The following is a 22299-nucleotide window of genomic DNA, read 5'->3' as shown; positions in this document are numbered from 1 at the left end:
TGCATGTTCTCAGCTGATTCAGGATGTTAGCAAGTTTCTGTCAGCTGTTCCTTTATCCACAGTGGGCGGAGCCACATCTTTGATTTGGCAGATTTTTATGCCCTTCCTGACACCATCCTCCCGGGAATTTGTGTCTTCTCCGGGGATCTTTCACATGCTCCACAAAAGTGTAAACCACCGTGCTATGGAGCCACACCACCAGATCACACTAATTAATGACTAATAATTAAGTGTGTTCCCCAACCCCCCCCCCCCCCCCCCCCCCCCTTCCCATCCATGAACTCCACCACACCAACTATCTTTATCTGATCGAGTGTGTGTTCCCCTGATTCCAGACAAATGACGTGTTCATAAATTAATTTCTTCACGTCTCAATCTCAAACCCACTGTTGAATATGTGTTACTGCTTTTCAGATGCAGCCAATCACTAAATCCAGTTTATCATCGAGTGTTTTCTTTGTCTTTTCTCTAAAGCCTCATAAGTTTTCTTCTCTATTATTTTCTGCTCTCTTCTTATCTGTTACACAGATTCACAGCCCTGAGGTACCTTTGTCAAGGTGGGGACGTTTGGCTTCATTTCAAAAGGCTTTTTGTAACCAAACCAGTTTATTTCTGTTGCGCTAACACACACACACACCACACACACACACACACACACACACACACACACACACACACACACACACACACACACACCGATAAGCTGACATTCCAAATGACTCAACAATGAATGTAAGCTGCTCACTATACACACTCTGACACTATGAAGAGCCTATTGAATAGAGATTTGTGCATTACAATGCATGAGACCGCTGTGTGTGTGTGTGTGTGTGTGTGTGTGTGTGTGTGTGTGTGTGTGTGTGTGTGTGTGTGTGTGTGTGTGTGTGTGTGTGTGTCTGTCAGAGCAGCATTTGCACATTTCGTGCGACCTGAGCGCACTGATGTACCTGTCATGTATCCTTTCCTCTCTTTGCTGATGTTGATGTTTCTTGACCTCATCACGCCCCCTGAGGCTTCCCGGCTCCAGAGTAAAGGTCTTCTTAACTTTGACAACAAAACTAATTAGTTAGTTAAAAAAAAAGATTAAATGTCCACAGAGAACGATCGTTGTGGTCGGCCTTGGGAATATCCATAAGAAGTGATTGTAACTCCTCAGAATCTAGTGCCATCCATAGGTTACCTGTGACTGAGAGGTCAACGTTAGGCTGACCTTTGTAAAATATAACCCAGTGTGATCACAGAGGGATTGGTGATCTGCAGAAGGCTTAAAGGACCATTACATTTTCCTGAGACGCAGCAAAGGCTCGACAATCATAATAACGTTTAATGACTTGGGGAATGGCGATATGATTCACGCTGCTGTGGTTGATTATAGACACAGTACAGTTGTAATATAAAAAGTGGTGATAGATATTGATTGATAATGTGAGTGACTAAAATGCAGAACTGAGGACTGAAGCTGTTTAACGCGGCAAGTTGAAACAAAACAACTGAGAAGATCACGTGAAAGGAATCCATGTGCAGTTACACTTTCTGCTTCTCGTTACCTGCTGAACACACACACACCTTTGGACTGTTTTCTGTGAACACGCACACCTTTGGACTGTTTTCTGTGAACACGCACACCTTTGGACTGTTTTCTGTGAACACACACACCTTTGGACTGTTTTCTGTGTTTTCTCATCATTTAAAAAAATAATATGTCTCCCCACCCCCACCCCCTCTCTGTTACACAGATATGGAGGAGAGGTCGGGTTCAGCATCATGGGCAAGTGGAAGTCGTTCTTCCAAGGTAACAAATTACTTCATCTGGTAATAATCATTACTGAAGCTGATGCATTTGCCTTCATTCATAACATCATTTCATGAGTAATGTGCTGGAGATGCCCTGAATCAACATAAAGGACCATTTCACTTTTTCCTGTTTTTAAAAGCTGATGATTTTGACATCCATCACCACCTTAAAGTGCTGAATGTCAGCCACTTCAGCCCGTTTTCCTGCCACTTTTACAGTGCCTTGAACCTTAAACCCTGAGCAAGAGCACTTGTTTGAACTGCATTGTTCAAATTAAGGCTTTTGGCCCTTTTAAAAAGGGAATAATTGTAAATAGCAGTGACACTCCATGAAGGTTCTGGGTTCAAACCTTCCCAGGGCTTTTGTTCTTCTTGAGCCTAGAGGACTTTTTTCCAGGTGATTGTTTCCTCCCGCTGTCCAGAGTCATGTATGCTAGGTCGAGGTATCACCCCGGTGATGAGCTGCTGTAACCCTAAAAAGGTACAATAAGATACTTTCTTTTTTGTGCTGACCCGTACACCCTCAGGGTACCACTGAAGGTACGATAAGGTACTAAGTTTCCAAGTGTAGAACTTTATGACCTGCTCTTCCTAAAGTGGCCTTTGGTCTTACTGTGTTGCACAAAGACGCTTCAGGTCCTGTAAGCTGCGAGTGGCACCTTCTGTGTATCAGACTTGTTAGAGGACATCCCTCAACATCCCGGCCCCGGTTCACGGTGTGCCCCCTCTTTGAACCACAGCCCGTTACAGGTGATGGCTGCAGCCGTCTGGCCACGACAGTCCAACCCGTGTCGCTTGCTCAGGACTTTGCATCTGCTCAACAAAATGCTCACTTAGGATTATATCTGACTGAGGGTGGTCGTAGTTTATTTGGCTTATATACTTTTTTTTTTACAGATTTTTTTTTTTTTAATCAGCTTTTGATTAAAATTGGGAGCATATGTGCAAAGGGGGATCAGGTACTTCAGTTACACTGTAAACATCCTGCACATTTTTGTAGCACAGATCCATTCAGCATTCCATTTTAACCATCAGAGGTCGAAGTCATCATCATCAGCGACCTCAGCCATAACCCCAATCCAACTCTATGCAATCTGAATTTGTAGTTTTTCTTTTTTAAAAAGTTGCTTTCCCAAAACTTGACAAACAGGGAACAAAGACACAGGGTTTGTGTAGGACTCGGTTCATCATCATTGATGACTTTTTCACTATTTTTTACCAACTACTGTTGTGTTCCTGTCCGCCAAAATAATAAATCTACTGAATATCAATACACAGATACCTACAGAAGCAGCTCAAACTTTTTCTAAAGCTCCACCAAGCAGAGCAGAGCTGCAGATTCAGGTGATAATTTTCTTTCCTGCCATCAAGGCTTTTTGCACAGGTTCTAATTCCTCTGTTCAGATTTGGCAGCAGACCCGTGTTACGTGTCTTCCTCCTTTATTTCCTGTCATTTCTCTTGTGTTTTTTTTTTTTGTCAAGTCTTCGACATTTCAGAAAACAGCGATTTTTATTCCTGCTCAGAGTGCCAGTTTCTGCACTTCCTCTGTTCAGACTTAGACCATAATCCGCCTACGAGCAGCTCTGTCTCATATTGCTAAGCTAAACTTGCTGCTTGCAGCTGCACATTTAATTTTCAGGCTTGGCGAAACAGCCAAGTCCACATATTTCTGAAAGTGTTGAACTATACGCTATTGTATACAGCGTGTACACTGGAAAACATAAAAGGGTCAACCATCCAGCAGCAAGGACTGTTTCTAATTTTAATGCCACAGATGATGCTGTTTGTAATGCCAACTAGATGTCCCGTCTCCCTCCTCAGAGTTACGCGGATGGGTCTCAGTACATGACGTCACATGACAGCCTCTCACCTCCGTACGCCAACTCCAGGGTATCAGGTATGTGCAACCTAAATGTGTGTGTGTGTGTGTGTGTGTGTCTGCGAAGAATTAGTGAAACACTAGCGTACACTGGAGGAGACAGGTCATCTGGCATGCAATTTCTCTCCCTCTCTTTCCTCTCTTGGCCCGCTGTGTGGAAAAACGCCAGGCAGTGTGTGCTCATTTACCCATGATGCTCTCTGCCTCTGGCTCTCTCCGATGTGGCGCCAGTTGTGAGCAAATGGCCACTGACACAGATAATCTGCCTCTCTCCCTCTCTCTCTTCCTCTCACACAGTCACACGGGCATATAATCACTGAAACACACACATGCAGATGTACTTATACACACACATGCACGCACACACACACACACACACACACTGAACAGAGCTTAATTACCTTTGACTGGATGCATCAAATATGGAAGATGTCAGCTCTCAGCTATCCGACTCTACCTGCCTTTTTCAGCCTCTCTGTCTTTGGACTTCTTCTCGTCAGTTTTGAGTGAACTCACACTTGCGTTGAATGTTAAACCTTCTATTTGAAGTCACAAAGTTAAGACAGGTGTGCGTGTGCATTTTTTGTACTGTAAATAAAAGATGGACATAGCTACCATGACGTAGGCCACCCCGTGTTGATTTGTTTCGAAGGGGGGAAATTGGCTATTGAGACTAAATTTTATTTGTATCAAGCTGTTGATTTATAGGGTGGCATGGTGGTGCTGTGGTTAGCACCATTGCAAGAAGGTCCTGGGTTCGACTCCAGTCTGGGGCCTTTCTGTGTGGCGTTTGCATGTTCTCCCCTTGTTTTTGTGGGTTCTCTCCTGCAGTCTAGAAACATACATGAGGTCTCTGTGTTAGCCCAGCAGTAGGCCGGCAGCCTGTCCAGGGTGGACCCTGCCTCCCGGTGCTCTGTGACTCCTCGCAACCCTGAACTGGACAGAGGTGGCCAAAGTACTGACGTTCTGTACTTAAGTAGAAGTACATAAGTAGAAGTATCGCTCATTCTTTGCTCTCCCTTAAAATACAGCAGCTGTTCTTTTAGTTAGCAGACACACTGTGTGAAAAACTGCACACACCTTTTTTGTCCTTTATGTTTCCTGTCACTTATTTTCCTCATCGTTATGGTGTGCAGCCTCTACGTAAAGCGCAACTTCCTCTGGCTCTTTCCGGTCTCCGAGCGAGCGTTGGAGGAGCCTCTACCGTGTGGGGTCTGTTCCCTCCCGCCCGCCCTGTTGTTGCGGCTTCCAAGACAAAAAAACGCTCGCAATCTGGAGCCGGCTCCCGCACTGACCGGAAATGCAAACGTTTCTCAGATGCGTTAAACCTAAAGTAACGAGCTTGTTTTGAAAATGTAAGAAGTAGAAAGTACAGATACTTGTGTAAAAATGTAGGGAGTAAAAGTAAAAAGTAGTCAGAAAAATAAATACTCAAGTAAAGTACAGATACCCAAAAAAAATCTACTTAAGTACAGTAACGGAGTATTTGTACTTCATTACTTTCCACCTCTGGAACTGGGTAAGTTGAAGAAGATGGATGGATGTGTATTTCCACTGTAAAATAATGTTTTGTGGGCGGAGGTATAAAAACACTTAACCAACAACAGTGTGTGGATTACTTTAATAGCCACATGTGATGCTTCCTAAACAGCTGTCAGCAGTGTGCTGCTCTAACAGCCTCCACACTTTGAATTTCATGCTTTTTGCATCGTGTTGGAATTTTCTCCCATTTGCCCACAAAAGCTCTACAGTAAGGCCTGGCTTGTAGTGCTGAGGCTCGGGCTCTGTTAGCTCTGACCAGTTTAAAGCACTGAAATCCACATTTAAATCTAGAAATGTTATAATTTTAGAGAACAGCCTGGTTTCAAGTGGTTAATGGATTTTAGACAGATGCGTGAGTAGCGGTTAATTAAAAATTATGACAAACATTTTATTAATTTCATTCATGTTATTAAAGTGCCCTAAGCCTCTCGAGGACTTGTGTTAAAGTTTTAATATATGCACACACAAGTGTTAAAAGCAAAGTTCACAAGGGGATGTTATTAATTAAATCAGTGGTTAATTAAATCAGCTGAAACAAAAGTAAAATAAACCGAATGAACCGAATCCTGGTGCCAAATGCACCAACAAGGCGAAAGAAACGTAAAACTTGAGAGTCGTGGGCCTCGTGTTGGAATGATCCATTGTGAGCGCGATGTGTTGTGACAGTGTTGTGATTATTTTATGTATCTGCAGACGCAGAGAGGGAGCAGACAATGCAGAGTCAGAAATGGAAATATTGTATTTCATCTGGCGCACAGGAGCTGCAATTTACTTTGATAATGATAACGCTAAGAGAGCGAGACAGCAGCGGATATGGAGCTCACACAGTTCTGTCGCTGCTGAGAGTTTTCGAGAAAACTCCCTCTTTGCTTTGTACCTGTGACTCTTCAGGTTTAACAGAAGCGTTTCACAGTCGACCTGTAAAATTTGATTGTGTGTGATGTTTGTGTTGGCTTTTCTCTCTCTGTGCATGCTTGTCCTGATGGATATTGTAGCTTTTCAGTATCAGTACTAAGAAATCAACGATTGGGTTTCTCAGATTGGATGAGAATTAGCACCTCCAACTCTGAGGCCATGGCTCTTTTTAGGGGGGCTGGGGGTGGGAGGGTCAAGAACCTCGGGATCTTGTTAACAGCTGGGAGATTGACAGGCAGATCGGTGAAACGTCTGCACTCTGTGAATGCTGTACCGGTCTCTTGCCTTCAGAGCTGAGCATGAAAGCAATTACTTTATCCTCGCCTATGGACATGAGGTGCCAATAATCACGGAGGGATTAGCTTCATGTTCTGATTTCTTAAAATTGATGTTTTAGCATCATGTGAAAAATCACCTCAGCAGTCTAGTAGCCAGTTCTCAGGTACTCAGGTTGGGGCCAAGGTGTTTCTGCTTCGTTGGCTTGTGGTTGCTTGGCTGTTGATAGACAGTTACTAACTGCTTGCTCTGGTATCGTGAGCGGGTCGTTGAGGCTTTCTAGGTCAGTCTGCTGTTACGTTACAGCTGCAGTGGTGGGTGATACTTTACATCGCTTGTTTGGCGGTATTTGCTGCAGTGTTACTAGCCGCATTGAAACTGTTCTCATCAACTGGTTGGAGAACACTTGTTGTTGTGTCATATGAAAAATTGTTTGCACAGCTCTTTAAACATGAATTTACAAAGTCAATAAAGTTTAAATAGAGAAGTTAAAGAATATCTGTTCACCCCTGCAGTGTAAGAGCCACCAGTATATACTGATATCTAAAATAAACTTTATTATATTGTATTCAGTTCAATCAATAGGAGCCATGTTAGCTTTGGAAACTTAAAGAAAGCATCATAAGGGCCTCAGCCATTTCTTCTCTCAACCTTGGCATCACATCGGCACACAAATCTTTTACACTTTCAAATTGATAAGCTAGCAGTTTCCAGGCTGCTTGTTTGTGCAGTTAATGGTGAAGAAGAGCAGCTGTATCCCGGGCTCTGTGGTCTTATCACAGCACGATGATGAGCGGAGGATCAACCAGCCCAGAATATATAAGGAGCGAGTCTGAACAGTAGCGGTGGACTGTGACAGAGCTTTGCATTGCCTCCATTTGGCTGCACAGATGCCGTTAGGGCGTGATGTCCATCACACTTACAGTTTGTTTGAGCGAAGTTCACTTCGAGCGAAGAAGTCCTCGTGATCAAACATCACACGACTCACAAGTAGGCGACTTAGAGCGCAGCTTCGCAGCATTAGACCAAAAACGATAAAGTGTATTTATACCACGAGCATGACTGTGAGCTTTAGTGGTGAAGGACTGCAGGCTGTTCACGCTCAGGTTTGAGACGCTAAAGGAAGAAAGAACTTCAGAGTTTAATGAACCCAACCTGAACATGGTGACCCTGCACACCCCCACCCCTCCCCTCCCTCTCTAACCTTGTCTGTCTTTCTTAACCCCCCCACTAACAGATTAGAGTGATGTTATGCTCTAGATAATCAGCGAAGGGATTAGTGTCATCTCAGCGACCCCACTAGATTAATCTGCTGACACACACACACACACACACACACGCACAGGCACAGCGATCTAGCAATCAGAATAAGATGTGTGTGTGTGTTCTATTTGTAGAAGTGTGTGTAAATGTGGACTGCCACTTACGTATGTGCACAAATTTTAGTGCGTGCAGTTGTAGTTTTTTTTTATGTAATTGTGTGTTTTTGTAGGTTTGTGGTCGTGTGTGTGTGTGTTTCGATGGTGTGTGTGAGTTGGTGAGTTTACCCCCTCAGTGTCTGAGTGTGTGATGTCAGCTTCTGTGTGTGTGTGCTTTAATGTGGTTAAATGTGTGGATCTGAACGTTTGTGTGTGTGTGTTTGTGTTCTTTGTGCAAATGAATGAGTGCATGCTTGTACTTGTGTGTGTGTGTGTGTTCAAGTTCACCTTGTCATACTGTCAGGTCTGTACCTTAGTGTGTGATGCTGCTTTCATTTTTATATGTTTGCATAGGTGTGTGTGTGTGTGTGTGTGTGATTGAATGCAGCCGTGTCCTTGTCTGAGTGTTTTAATGTGTAACGTGTGTGTGTGTATATATGTATTAATACATGTGTGTATTTAAACTGTGTATTTGACTTTGTGTGCAAATGCTGAGGTATAATGTGAGTGTGATTCTTACTTTCATGCATGTGTGTGTGTGTGTGTGTGTGTGGTCACAAAAGATACGCGCTTGTGTGAATACCTGTGTGTAGTTGCTGTGGCAGAGCAGGTGCACCAACCAATTCTCCCCCCAAACACACACACAGACAGACACACTGTAACTGTCACCTACATAGTAAATGAGGGTCTCGGTGGTTTCAGCACATTCTGTTCTTTTAGAAATAAACAATCTGATGGAGCTTAATTGTCACTTCCACCACTTTCATGCTGTCATGTAAAAAAATGTCATGTATGGATGTGTTCTCCAAAATTCCTCTGGTTACATTTTTGGAGGTAAAACTAAAGATTTTTTGCTTGTGATCATATCTGAAATCACTCAGGGTTCAGCGCTACAGCAGGTTAAAGAGGATCCTCCTGTCTGCCATATTAGCCTTTGTCAGAACACTATTAAGTCTTCAGGTTTGTGTGTTTGTTTTTAGCTCAGGTGGGGAATTAAAGTGCGCTTCTTTATTTTTGTCATATGTGGGCATTGAGCACATATGACACATTAAACATTTCCAAAGATTCAAATGAGTCGAGTGTCTGTACGAGTAATCCCTGTGAGCCAACACCTCTGGCTTCAGGCTGGTCTGAATGCTCAGTTTCTTTTTTCCTACTATTGTATCTGTATGACACAGAGGTCTGATGTCCCAATATGCTCACCTTGAAGTGTGACTGCGAAGTTTCGGTTTGCAAGGGGGCAGCCATTTAGAAGAAAGTTGGCCTTTAGGCTGAGGGAGGTGAGCTCAGACAACGTTTCTGGACAGTGAGGGACTGTATAAGACTGGTATAAGATGAATAAGGAGTATTTTGAATTGTAAATTATGCCAAGCTACACTATATCACCAAAGGTATTCACTCATCTGCCTTCACACACACACATGAACCTGAGTAACATCCATTCTTAATCCATAGAGTTTAATATGATGTGGGTCCACCCTCTGCAGCTGTAACAGCTTCAGCTCTTCTGGGAAGTCTTTCCACAGGTTTAGGAGTGTTTATGGGAATTTCTGACCATTCTTCCAGAAGCACATCTGTGAGGTCAGACACTGATGTTGGAGAGAAGGCCTGGCTCACAGGTGTTGGTCACAGGTGCCCAAAGGTGTTCTATCAGGCTGAGGTCAGGACTCTGTGCAGGCCAGTCAAGTTCTTCCACACCAAACTGGCTCATTCATGTCTTTATGGAGCTGCTTTGTGCACTGCTGTGCAGTCATGTTGGAACAGGAAGGGGCCATCCCCAAACTGTTCCCACAGAGTTGGGAGCATCGAATTGTCCCAAATGTCTTGGTATGCTGAAGCATTAAGAGTTCCTTTCACTGGAACTAAGGGGCCGAGCCCAACTCCTGAAAACACCCCCACACCATAACCCCCCCTCCACCAAAGAAGTGTGATTCATCCCTCCAGAGAACACGTCTCCACTGCTCAAGAGTCCAGTGGCGGCGTGCTTTACACCACTGCATCAACACTTTGCATTGAGCTTGGTGATGTAAGGCTTGGATTCAGCTGTCATGGAAACCCATTCATGAAGCTCTCACTGTTCTTGAGCTGATCTGAAGGTCACATGAAGGTTGGAGGTCTGTAGTGACTGACGCTGCAGAAAGTTGGTGACCTCTGTGCACTATGACCCTCAGCATCCTCTGACCCCACTCTGTGATTTTACGTGGCCTACCACTTCATGGCTGAGTTGATGTAATCGCTTCAATCGCTTCCACTTTGTTATAATCCCACTAACAGCTGACTGTGGAATATTTAGGAGTGACTGGACTTGTTGCACAGGTATCATCCTATCACGGTACCACGCTGGAACTCACTGAGCTCCTGAGAGCGACCCATTCTTTCACTGATGTTTGTAGCAGCAGTCTGCATGCTGAGGTGCTTGGTTTATACACCTGTGGAAGTGACTGGAACACCTGAATTGGTCTTTAATCACTCAAAATTTAAAATCCTAATCAAAGTGTTACCTGAGGACCTCTGTTAATTTGTAGAAATTGTGGAAGTCGTCTGATTGTAAAGTAAAAATTACAACAAGTGAAATTTGTGCGTCTTACTTCTGGCTTTTTCTGCTCTTGAGAGCCATGAAGGTTGCATAATCATAAACGATCCAACTGTTTCATTTATGATATCGTACAGAAACCCTGGATTTGGTCATGTGCTGACATCAGCACGCTAACGTACTCACAGTGCCAATGTTAATTTTAAACCTTTCATTTACTACAGTGAACTTTATTGAAAAAGACAATATGATAAAAGGATAAACCAAACAAAATGTTTGCTGTTCTCGTGTTTCCCAGATTGTGATTTGCATCCAAGTCACTGCCTGTGCTCTAACGTCTAAGAAAATGCAGCATTAAGCAAAGCTGTATATAAAAAGCTGTGTATAAACCTCGTGAACTCGGCTCCCTCCTCCTCGTGCTGTTTTTGTTGAAATGCAGTGAGTCAGCCGTCTGTCTCACCTCTGTGTGACCTTATTAATGAGTGTTGAGCCATGAGGCTGGACCCCCTCTGAGGAGGTCACATCTGGACACTTTATATAGAAATACATATCTGTCTCTCTCCCCTCGTTCACCCTCCTTTAGCCACTCTGTTTCTCACCCAAACGGTGCGGTCTTCAGTTTCATGTTTTTTTTATTCACTCACAATCAGCCTTGTTACTCCTCGATTTCTCTCTCGATATGCACTCGATGTAACTTGCTCTTCTTGATCTTTTTTTCCTTCTGTCTCTGTGTCATCTCCTGCTACACCTTCACCCCCTTTCTCCACCACAGAGAACCTTCTCTCTTGCCCCCCTGTCTACCTCAGGAGCCCCTCACCTCAGCTGGGTGTGGTGCCAAGGTTCCCCCCGTCTCCCGGTGCTTGGTCGTGCTCTTTGTGCTCAGGATGTTAAACGTAGATGAGATGAGAAGAGCAATTACAGTGAGGAAGAGGGTGGAGGAGGAGGAGTGGTGCAGAGAATTAAAATCACAGAACTCAGACGGGGGTTTGGGGTTGTAGAACCGCTGCTTTATCACATGACCTGTGTGCAGTTAGGGTCACATGATGACACCTGAGCCAGCTCTGGAAACTAAATGCTGGTTAAAAAGTCTCCGAAGTGTCCCAAAACATAAATTTTGCTTTATTATGATAAATATCCTGAAATATTGAGGTAATTTTTCTCGTAGCATTCTTCGTTTCCCGCTCTGCCCTCGATCATTTTCCTTCTATTGTCCCCGCTGATTGACGCTGAACATCCACGGTCTCATTCTTCGAGTATTTTGAAAGGCTATCATAAATTGATTAGTGCTGTGCTGACTTCAGTGCATTAACACTGATGCACAGTGTAAGCCACTGCAGAGTATTTAGTGTATTATTGTTTTGAAGGGGTCGTGTATCACATGTAAATTGTCTGTGTAATTAGATCTGACATTGTAATAATAGGGCTCGTCAAGGCGAGAGGGTGGAGGGTGGAAATGTGAAATGTACACTCTGAAAGGAGCGGTTCAACGGGGAACACTTCGGGGCTCCTGATTGGGGGGGGTATTTTGAAGAACTGTCAGAGTTAAATGTCACTTTTTAAAAAGAAGGTAGTCAGGCTTTATGATTACTGCTGTGACTATATGATTTTACAGTAAATATATTATTAAGAAGGTCAATACAAAACCCCAATAAGTTGGTGCTGCTGCTGTAGAGGAAAAGAAGGAAATCAATGAGATCCCCTAATTTTCCTTAAAAAAAAATTCATCAGACATTTATTGTCATAATCAATGCAGCAGGAAGTGGCCCCAAATGCAGGATTTGGTGGCAGTCTTAATAATTAAAAACAAACCTTTATTAATGCTGAAACATTTCAGCTCAAAAGTACAAAATCTGCAGGACAACAAACTATAAATCCAGAACTCAGGCACACGGATCAGGATGAACACGGGAAGGACCGCGGACCACCCGGGATCAGAACAGCTCCAGAAAAACAAAGATTCCTGCCCTTTGTCAAACTGAGGAATGCCTTTATTAGTTTTACCCAACAAGTCCTTCAAAGTAAACAACACAATATGTTGTTTGCACTGACACGTGTAAGAATTCATTGATCTGATAAAACTACAACCCACCAATCAAATACTGCAGTTGTTTTTTAGTTTTTTTTTTTAAAAAAAAAACTGTCTCCTCAATCTCTCACAATCCATCCATCCACCCTGACCTCCTCGTCCCACGGATCCATGCAAACATTAACAGAGATGCTACAGTTTTATAGGAAATGAACAGTTTTATAATTTTATCATCTGCTGATTATGATCATATTTAAATTAGGTTTATCATAACTTTATGGAACCAGTTTTTTATTTGTGTGTGTATATGGTTACATTGTGGAAAGCACATGCTGAACATATGACTGGATCCCTGAGATAAATTAATCAATTTTAGGTGTAATATTATGTAAAAGATTATCATGACCCATCAAGTTTTCTAAACTGTCAAATATCTGAGAACATCAAAAACCATCTTTCTGCATCTGTGTATTTATCTGCCTGCCTGTCTGCCTGTCTGTCTGTCCATGCATGTGTCTGTCTTCACCATCTTCTGTCATCCATCCAGATGAGACCCCAAGAGACCGAGCTCGGGTCACTCATGTTACAGTGTGTGTGTGTGTGTGTGTGTGTGTGTGTGTGTGTGTGTTTTCCTGCCTTGCTCAATGGGTGTGTGTTTTGTGTGTCCTTTATCTCTGCATGTCTCTACAGCAATGTGTGCATGTGCAACTCATCTGTGTGTATGTGTGTATGTGTGTGTGTGTGTGTGTGTGTGTGTGTGTGTGTGTGTGTGTGAGACAGAGTGTGTGTGTATGTGTGACAGACTGTGAAATGGTGCGTAGTAGCACCTGGGCCCTTCAGTGTTGATTGATCGGCTTGGTCATGTGGAAGAGTCCCATCTGGCCAGCTACGCTACAGTGTGTGTGTGTGTGTGTGTGTGTGTGTGTGTGTGTGTGTGTGCTGCTGAGAGAGTGCTTGTTTGTGTGTGAGAGGTGAGAGAGGGAGATAGAGATGTGCAGCATTAAACAGTATGTTTATTGTGAGAGTGAGTGAGAGTGAGTGAGAGAGCTCTTCAGTTATAACTGTGACTCCCAGAGGCCAAAGATGAACTGTATTTTATCATCAGACAGACACGGGGGCTACGCTCACACTGCAACCCTTAAAGGAAAATGTCCATGTTTTTTAGAGTCCAAAACTTTGGTACTGTGAATAATATGTTGGTTTCTCATAGATCTGAGCTCTTAATAGGACAGTACACAGTTAAAAAGTGTTACAGTGGAGAAATGCTTGGATATATAGTGTGATAGCAGTGTATATATTCTATGGTGTGTAATAGTGTGCTTATACCTTTTTCTCATTATTGCACTCTTTTTTAATCATAACTTTAATAATGAGGGAACATCTGTGAAAATCTAAAGTACAGAGAGGAGCTGATAAAGCCACACGTGCTGTGATCAGCTGAGCAAAAAGCCATTAAAGTATCAGGACCTGATCTGAGACGTCATGGGAACAAAGGAACACACGCTTTTTAGCAGCATATCAGCAAAGTAGTTTAAACTAACTGAATTAGGATAATAAAGATAATAAAGGTGGTTTAGGCATGAAAATGTTATAATGTAACAACAGCAAGGCAGGAGGGCAAGAGAGCAGGAAGTGTCCAGCTATCAGGTACCTGAAACACCTGCAGAAGAAACAAATGCTGCGAGCAAAGGGCAGAGGTTATCGCTATGACAACTCTCAGCGTAAGTGGATACAGAATGGTTGGTGCTTTTAGCAGCGTGTGTCACCAGTTAACTCTGGAATACAAAGATTTTGTAGTGGATGTAAGGATGTGACAGCGGGACTTTCATGCAGCATTTAAATCAGCACTTTAGTAGTTTCACATAAATTTTGGTTAAACGACTGTAATACCAAAAGGTGTTGTCATAGTGATGATACCCCCCAAAATTATAGCCTACTTCTTTGGTCTGCTGAGCCTTTGAGCCTGTTTTAGCTCGTTTTGCTGATTTTAGCTCAGCTGTGGAGAAAAGAGTTATACTCATATTGTGTTTTCAGCCTCTTCTGCTTTCCCCGTGTGTGTGTGTGTGTGTGTGTGTGTGTGTGTGCATGCACAGAAATATGAATGCAGCTTCAAACCTGCCTTGAACCACACTCGCATGTCTGTGTGCATGGGACGCCTCAGCTGATGACCTTCCTGAGCCGTCCTTCATCCCGCCTCAGTTTCGCCAACATCACCGTGCACGCCGGGCCAAAAAAGATGGAGCTCAGTGAAAGTCGAAGTCCAATCGGACGTGTGCGTGAGATTTAGAACTACGCCATAAAACGGTGTAAATCAGAAATGAATTCATGCTGATTCTCTTCCATTAACTGAACGAGTGTTGGTTAAAGATTAGAGTCGAGAAATCTGAGTTTAAAAATGGAAAACGGAAATAAAGAGAAAAGCAGATGCTGAGAAAAACTAAGAGACGGAGACAGACAGGCAGAGAGAGAGACAGAAAAAGAGACAGTGTGTGTTTTCTGAAACGAAGCCAACTGATAATTAATGTCTCTGACATCATGGTGCTCTAATTAAGCCTGGCATTCATTAAGCCATGTGAGGGGGGGGGTGTTCGTTAGTGGCTTTTTGGAGGGGGGATTTGCTAAGTCTTCAGTGTTACTGTTTTTAGACAAAAGAGTGAGTGATGGAAGGAACAACAGCAAGAGTGAGGTGAGGAGGGACGTGGACAGCAGTGCGGGACGTCCAGGTGAGGTGGCGCAGCTTTTGGCAGCCATATTGGAAGTCACCAGCCTGTGGGCCGCCGTAGCTTTAAACAGCTCATTGTCCGTGTGTCCAACTTGCTCATTTTAAACATTTTGTCGTCAGAAACTGATCCTCACAGTTCAAGTCAGCAAGATAATGATGAGAAAATCATGTCGGGTGTTACATCTGATTAGCTAGCTGCAAGCGTTTTATCAAAAGTTGATAAAATCATAATAGTTAGCGCTTTGGTAACACGTGCTCGAGCTGATTAGTACATCACAGACTTTGAGAGTGCATGCTATTAATTGCAGGTAGCACATTTCACTCTTAGAGGTGAAGCAAACAAAGGGGTGACAGGCTGAGCGAGCTGGAACCACAAAATCAGGGATGAAGTCGTGTTCATGTAGCTCTTTTCTAATCTTCCTGACCCCTGAGAGCACTTTCACACGACTGGCCACATTCACAGTGATACAGTGCTTCTTTCTATGCTTTTTACGCACTTTATTTATCACACACACTGGTGAATGCATCAAGGGTAATTAGTGGTTCAATATCTTGGAAAAGGACACTTAGGCATGCAGAGCAGGAGAGCCAGGGCTCAAACCACTGACCTTCTGATTAATGGGCAACCTGCTCTGTCTCCTGAGCTACAGTCGCCACTGCCCTCAGATCGTGGGTCAGTAATTTTTAGGTTACAGAAACCAAACCTGAGAAAATGTATGTGGGGCTACAGGAGATCAGGTCACCTTATCATAGTTAGATGAATGCACCACTTCTCCTTTTTGGTTTGCAAACTGAAGAAGCCTCTTGGATGAGAGGTGAAACGTCTTCACCAACCAAAAGGAGGACCAGCTGCCTTCTCTTCAAGCACTCAAGTCCACCATGACCTGGAGAACCACTAGTACGGTAAAAGGACTGAAACACCAAAGCTTGGGGTCTTATGTGGGTGCCTAGACAAAGGTCAAAGGCTAAATGAGCTAAAGAAAAAAAACAACAGTGCTAAAGATAATTAACATTAGGCAAAAAGAGCTTCTTTTGCCTTTAGGAGTAAAGGTATAGGGGCTACAGTAAAAGTCTAAGGGTTGGTGCTAAAGGAGCTGCCAGCTAAATGACCAGAGCTGAAGAAGCTAAGGTCACCAGCAGGGTACAGGTAAAGGTCAGTCCATCAATAAAGGCACAATAAACTAAAGGCGTAGGTAAAAAAAAGAGCCAGGACCCAAAGGCTGTTGGGATATGAACAAAGAAGGACTGATGTTCAAAAGTGAAGCTGAGGAACAAGAAAGAGTAAAAGTAAGAGCAAATGGAGCCAAAAGAAAAAGATATTGAAACAGGAAGAATGAGAGTATAATGGGCTTTAACGGAAGAAAGTGTTAGAGATAATAAAAGCACTTAGTAAATAACAGGGATAGAGTGACACACAGAGAGGAAGTGAAAGAGGGGCCAAATGAAAAGTTTGGGGTCCCTATCCATTTTTTTGATCGGAGGATTTTCTGATAGCTAATTAGGCATGGAGGGCCAACCATCGACAGCTGCATTCATCATCATAAAACGTAATAATTAATGACATTCCAACAAAGAAAAATATGCAAATGAGCTCCCCTCATTAGCATTTTCATATTCAGCTCCCATAATGCTTTTGCTGACAAGGTTGTAATTAATGAAAATTCATGTCTCTTAGCCGAGGTCTAGATTGGATCGCATTCATTCGCAATCCCCCAAACGAGTAGTGGAGAGAGAGAACGAGAGGGGGGAAAAAACGCGACGGGGATCACTGCCAAGTTTTTAGTGAGACGAGCGGGAGGGGCGGGAGACGGGGGGAGAGAGAGAGAGAGAGAGAGGTGAGACAAGAAAAGAGTTAGAGAGGGAGGAAAATGGAGATGGAGGAAGGCAGATGGCGAGAGATGAAAGGGAGACGGGCAGCAAGAGATACGGAGAGAGCTCGAACGGCAGAGAGGGAAATAGAGAGAGGCCAGCAGAAAGTTACAGGAAAGCATGCAGAGTGACAGGAATGAAGAAAGGATGGAGGAGACTAAGGTGTAGGAAAGGAGAAGTGAAGGAAAGGAAACAATGGGGGTGGATGGGTCAGGACAAAAAACTTCAAACTTTTTTTTTTATTGGAAAAGATTTAATACGTGCTAAATGCCTCTGTAGGCCTCTTCCTGCTTTATTGGTAGAGGCTGGAAAACAGCTCATCAGCGGGACTGCAGCCTGCATCTTAACCTTACAGAGACCAGTCTTAATCTTTGGCCTAAATGTGTTATTACAGCAGTGGTTCGTGTGGTACAGGGGTGTGCATTAATGTTCATACACACAGGGTGGGATTTTTATCTGCACACACTGAAACAGTGTCCCAGACTTTCCTTGGCTGTAGTTTATAAAAGTCTTCATAGTCTTTTCTGGATTCTGGATGGAAAAAAAAAATCTGAAATAAGGTCACAAGCTACACGGATTTGGGTGAAACTGGTGGAAGGTGTGAAAAAAGAAGCATGCGCAGACAGATCCTCACCGACACCCAGACGATTACTGCACAAAAGAGCATCTGGAGTAGCAGCTAACAACAGTTTTAAATGCAAATACATGAGAGTAAGAAGACTGCTGCATTAAAACACACACACACACTTTTTGTCCCACATTTAGTTTGGGGATCTGGTCACCCTGGAAGTGCACTGGCATCTTTACAGCACTTTTCTAGTTTTGCTGAAGCACTCGAAGCTTCTTCTGTTTCACTCCTGCACCCACGGCCAACTTAGAAGACTTTAAGAAGGCCTCGCTGTGAGGGCACAGCGCTAAAATCTGCACCAACTGACGTACAGATGGTGCTTTAAAAACTGACTGAGCGGACTCACGGACCTCCTTCATATCCTGAAAGAGAAGATTTTCCAGGGACTATGGATATTTTATCCCATGTGTCTGGTGGTCACATTAACCTCCTCAGAATAAAGTTGCCTGAGGAACCTTTCATCCCACATTCACATTTTATTCACTTCGTGGGCTCTTTGTCGAAATTTTTGTGCAACTTCTCCTCGTTTGATCTTTGATCTGGTTGAATGGTGGTCTGTGGGTGGCGGCATTACGCTCACACTTACACCTACACTGGTGTTAAAACGAGAAGAAGCAACTCTAACAATATCTTTAATTCACCAATAAACAAACAAACAAAAATGAATTCTTCCAACTCTGTCTTCACCTTCAGCCTGTAATTTGTCAGTCTTGTTTTGGAGGGCTGTAAGTCACTAAATCTAAGTGACTTGAACATGATGAAGTGTGTGTCGCAGACAAAGAGAGGCAGAAACGCCCTCTGGGGAACGCTGCTGTACACCTGTGAGAACGTAAAGTCAGAGCTTCAGCAGGAGCTTATCACTCAGTGTGTGTGTGTGTGTGTGTGAGAGATGATACTGACAGATAACAGTATCTGTGGTTTGGCACCTGAACACAGCTAATAGCGATATTTTGCTCTTCACTCTGTGGCGGCGGCGGCAGGAGCAGCAGCAGCTCGTTATTGTCTTCGGCCTGTGTAATAACAATATTCAACAACATGATGTCAGTTTAATCTGCAGGTTCTGTTCTGGAGGTTTTTGTGGTAATTATGTGGCCGTTGTCTACATCCGTGTAAGAAAGCCCTCCGTGCTTGTTCAGGTTTTTGGTCTCCTCTGTGCTGGTTGATGATATCATCAGTTTCAGACTCGATCAGTTACAAGTGACACAATATTAAGTCCAAGGTTTAGTTGTGGGTTGTCCTCTGTGATAGGGTTGGAGTAGTTTTAATGCAGCTCAATTTTCCCACTAACTGTGGTTACGTGTGCATCTGTATGACAAACGGCATATTAGAAAAGATCTAATATTTTATAAAGGACGTGTAGAGGAAACGGACAGTTTGGTTTTACAGAGGTGAACACACCTGTACTTAATTATCAATTAAAGACAAAATGCCACATATCTCTGATAAGTTAGCCGACATGAATAAAATAAATAGGAGCAGTCAGGTATTAGATTTTTAAAGCTTTGTTTCTTATATGAACATAATTTTTCCCCCAGTTAACTGAAACACGTTCATGCTCATTATTATGACTTTTTTATATTGATACATTTGCCACCCAAACTAGTTACATTATTCCCTTGTCCCTTTATAAGTAAATACGGCCTGTGTTTACTCATAAAGCAGTCATAATCTCCCTCGTCATTTTTTCAGTTCTTACAGTATCTCACCATGATTGCAGTAATAAAGATGTGTGCAGGAATATTTTTGGTCAAAACTTACCAAAAAGTGGTTTATGGCTGTTTCTGATGTTTTGCAGCCCACAGGCTGTCCTGAGACTGCACCACCTCACTTCCTTTTGTGCTCCCGACATATTTACTGTGGTTGCCAAGGTGCTGTCATAATGAAAGATGCCCATGTGTGATAATAAGATGCTTGAATATATTTCTTATAGGGTATTTTTTAAACCTTAGGATTAGTTAAGATGACATGCAATGAAAGAAAAGTGTTGAGAGTACTCGAGTATTTCTTTTACAGTTACTTTCAGTTTGTGTGTTATATCCTCTGAACCTGTGAAAGGATTTATTCGACCTTAAACCGGGTGTAAAGATGCACTTTGTGTCCTTTTAAAGATTAAATGTGCACGATATAAAGCATAAGTGGCATAAAGCAAAGTTTATAAATTGTAGTGTGGCAGATAAAAGACAAACGAGAGCAGGAGAGTGCATGTTAATCCATAGGAAGAATAAAACAGCAGAGATTAGGTGGTCTCAGTCAGGTTAAAGCAGGATAATCTCTGTAAAGTGCCGTCTGTGTGTCAGCTTCAACCTCCTCATAATGTCTGTTTAAAGTTAAGTGAAAGCCAAAAAAATTACATTTAGTGTAACATTAAGAACAATAATCGTCGTTATTTCATGATGTTCTGACTAAAACACACATATTATGTTAAACATGTCAGATGGAAAAAAACAGTAACATATTTGATACAAAGACTCGAGGTTCTTCACTTCTGGGTTATGCAGAAAAAAAAAGGAGCTGTTTGTGTTCAGGTGTGTTTGATTTGTGTCAGAATGAAAGATTTTTAATGCAGCGTCTATAGAAAATGTGAGGAGAGCGCCGAACACGAAGCCACACAAAGCAGGCGGAGGAGTCGACTGCAACGATGCCGGAATACTGATACGTTAAGTGTGTGTGTGTGTGTGTGTGTGTGTGTGTGTGTGTGTGTGAAGTGTTGGCAGGAGATAGCAGTTGCCCCCTGGGCTTTGCCAACGTGGCACTGCCCCCTCTGCAGCAGCATGGCACAGTCTCAGTCTTTGTTGTGAAAACGGCTGTGTGTGTTAGTGTTTGTGTTATTTTGTGTGCTTATGTGTGTGTGCGTGCGTGTGTTTTAGTGTGTGTTCCCTGGAAAGAGGTATCCAAGAAGAACCAACGGAGGAATTTGAGAAAAAGCGAAAATGTTGAAACAAACCAGTCGTTTGTTCAGATAAACTCAACATTCGGATGTTGAAAAGTGAAAATACAGCATGTCCTGGTTCCTTTGTGGCCATGTGTGTGTGTGTGTGTGTGTGTGTGTGTGTGTGTGTGTGTTGATTGTGGTATGATTTGGATGTAGTTCCCTTTTTTTTTGGTTTTTCAGATGTAATGACTAATAGTTTGGGTCATTTTTAGCCCCTCAAACATTCCTCAGTGAGAGTAAAGAGTATGAGCACCTATGCAGCCCCATCTCTCTTTTTCCACACCCTTCTCCTTCCCCCTGTTTTTCCCATCTTTATCTCAGAGTCACTCGCCTCCATTCCACTTTTCTTTCTTCCTCCCTCCATTTGGCTCCACCTGTCCTTTTCTCTCCTTTGTTTACACTCCTCGTGCTCCTCGTTTGCTTGCTTCCTATTTTAAACCCCACTTGTGTCCCTCTGCTCCTTTTTTCATGCCTTCCCTTCATCAGTCTTTTACCTTCTCTTCCTCCTTCTGTTATTTCTTTTTTTATCCTTTCATCTTTCCTTCATTCTGTTGTCGTTTCCTTCTATTCTTCTCTGTATCTCTCCTTCAAGTCTGCTTTTTTCCCCCTTATTTTTCCTTCTCCTTCTTCTTTTACCTCCTTCTCACGTTTTTTTCCCACCTTTTCTTTTTGTCTTTCTGAGAAACTGAAAGTTTTTAAATCAATAATCCAATGCTGCACAGCGGTACAGGATTCCCTAATGTCCTTGTTTGTATATCGCTCTGACACATGAGCGATGACTGCACCTGCAGCCAGCGCTGACACCACTCTGACGTTGCCACATTTTGATTTGCTGACAAATAACAAAATAGTCAAATCGCATTTGCTACATTGGAATTACATAAACGCTGATAAATTTATTGCTACTGGGATTTTAGGTGCCTCACACTAACTGCATTATATCTGTTACTGTAACTCTGTGTGTGTGTGTGTGTGTGTGTGTGTGTGTGTGTGTGTGTGTGTGTGTGTGTGTGTGTGTGTGTGTGTGTGTGTGTGTGTAGAGGTGCTCTCGTTGTGGTTTTGTCTAAACTGAATGTGTCTGTTTTGTCTGAACAGATGTTTCCTGTGGCAAGCTTTTAGGTAACAGCCTCTCCAGCTCTATGTGTGTGTGTGTGTGTGTGTGTGTGTGTGTGTGTGTGTGTGTGTGTGTGTGTGTGTTCACAGACAGCCAATTTTTAAGGGAAAAAAGAAGTTCCAACTTTTTCTGCTGCTGTCATTACTGTGCAGATTTTAGATATTGTGCCCAATTTTCTGTCCATGCTGAATGTTTGAAATTCAGCTTCTGTTTGTGCCCCCCCCCCCCCCCCCCCCCCCCCAAGGCACCTTCACGAAGATGGGTGCTAACCCTGATGTTTTCAATTTACACTAAATAAATGAGGTCACTGCCCTGAATGTTTCACCTCCTTTGTAACACAAAGAAATTATCTACTAAAATCTCACCACAGCATCATTAGCATGTGATTGGCTTGGAGCACATTTTTCAGGCAGCACTCACTCAGCTTTCCAAACGAGGACACATGCGGGCCGGGTTTAAGCTTTAACGCTGAAGACATGCAGTAATACTTTTTACAGGAGAGGCTTCAGCTTACGCTCATTGTGTATTTAAAGCATCTTCCCATTTAATGCTCTTTAAGTAGCTCTGTGAGATCTAAGTCAAGGCCCTAACCCTAATCTCTAGGCTTAGGTTCATGGGATTGATTATTTTTTTCAGAAGTCATTCAGGTT

The 22299-nt window shown here is 43.0% G+C and overlaps 1 protein-coding gene across 3 annotated transcripts in view; it reads left to right on the top strand.

Annotated features, from left to right (window-relative positions):
* The window catches only part of tcf4 (transcription factor 4), a 226498-nt gene that overhangs the window by 53210 nt on the left and 150989 nt on the right, over positions 1-22299 (top strand). For all 3 annotated transcript variants that reach the window (XM_030743169.1, XM_030743166.1, XM_030743170.1), the window contains 2 exons: positions 1737-1792; positions 3617-3692. In XM_030743169.1, the coding sequence (XP_030599029.1) occupies positions 1737-1792; positions 3617-3692 (132 nt within the window). The remainder of the gene's footprint in view (positions 1-1736; positions 1793-3616; positions 3693-22299) is intronic.

This window comes from Archocentrus centrarchus, chromosome 12 (assembly GCF_007364275.1).
Source record: "Archocentrus centrarchus isolate MPI-CPG fArcCen1 chromosome 12, fArcCen1, whole genome shotgun sequence".
Classification (NCBI taxonomy): Eukaryota; Metazoa; Chordata; class Actinopteri; order Cichliformes; family Cichlidae; genus Archocentrus; species Archocentrus centrarchus.
Note: the sequence above shows the minus strand (reverse complement) of the source record. Positions and strands in the feature narration are given on the sequence as shown.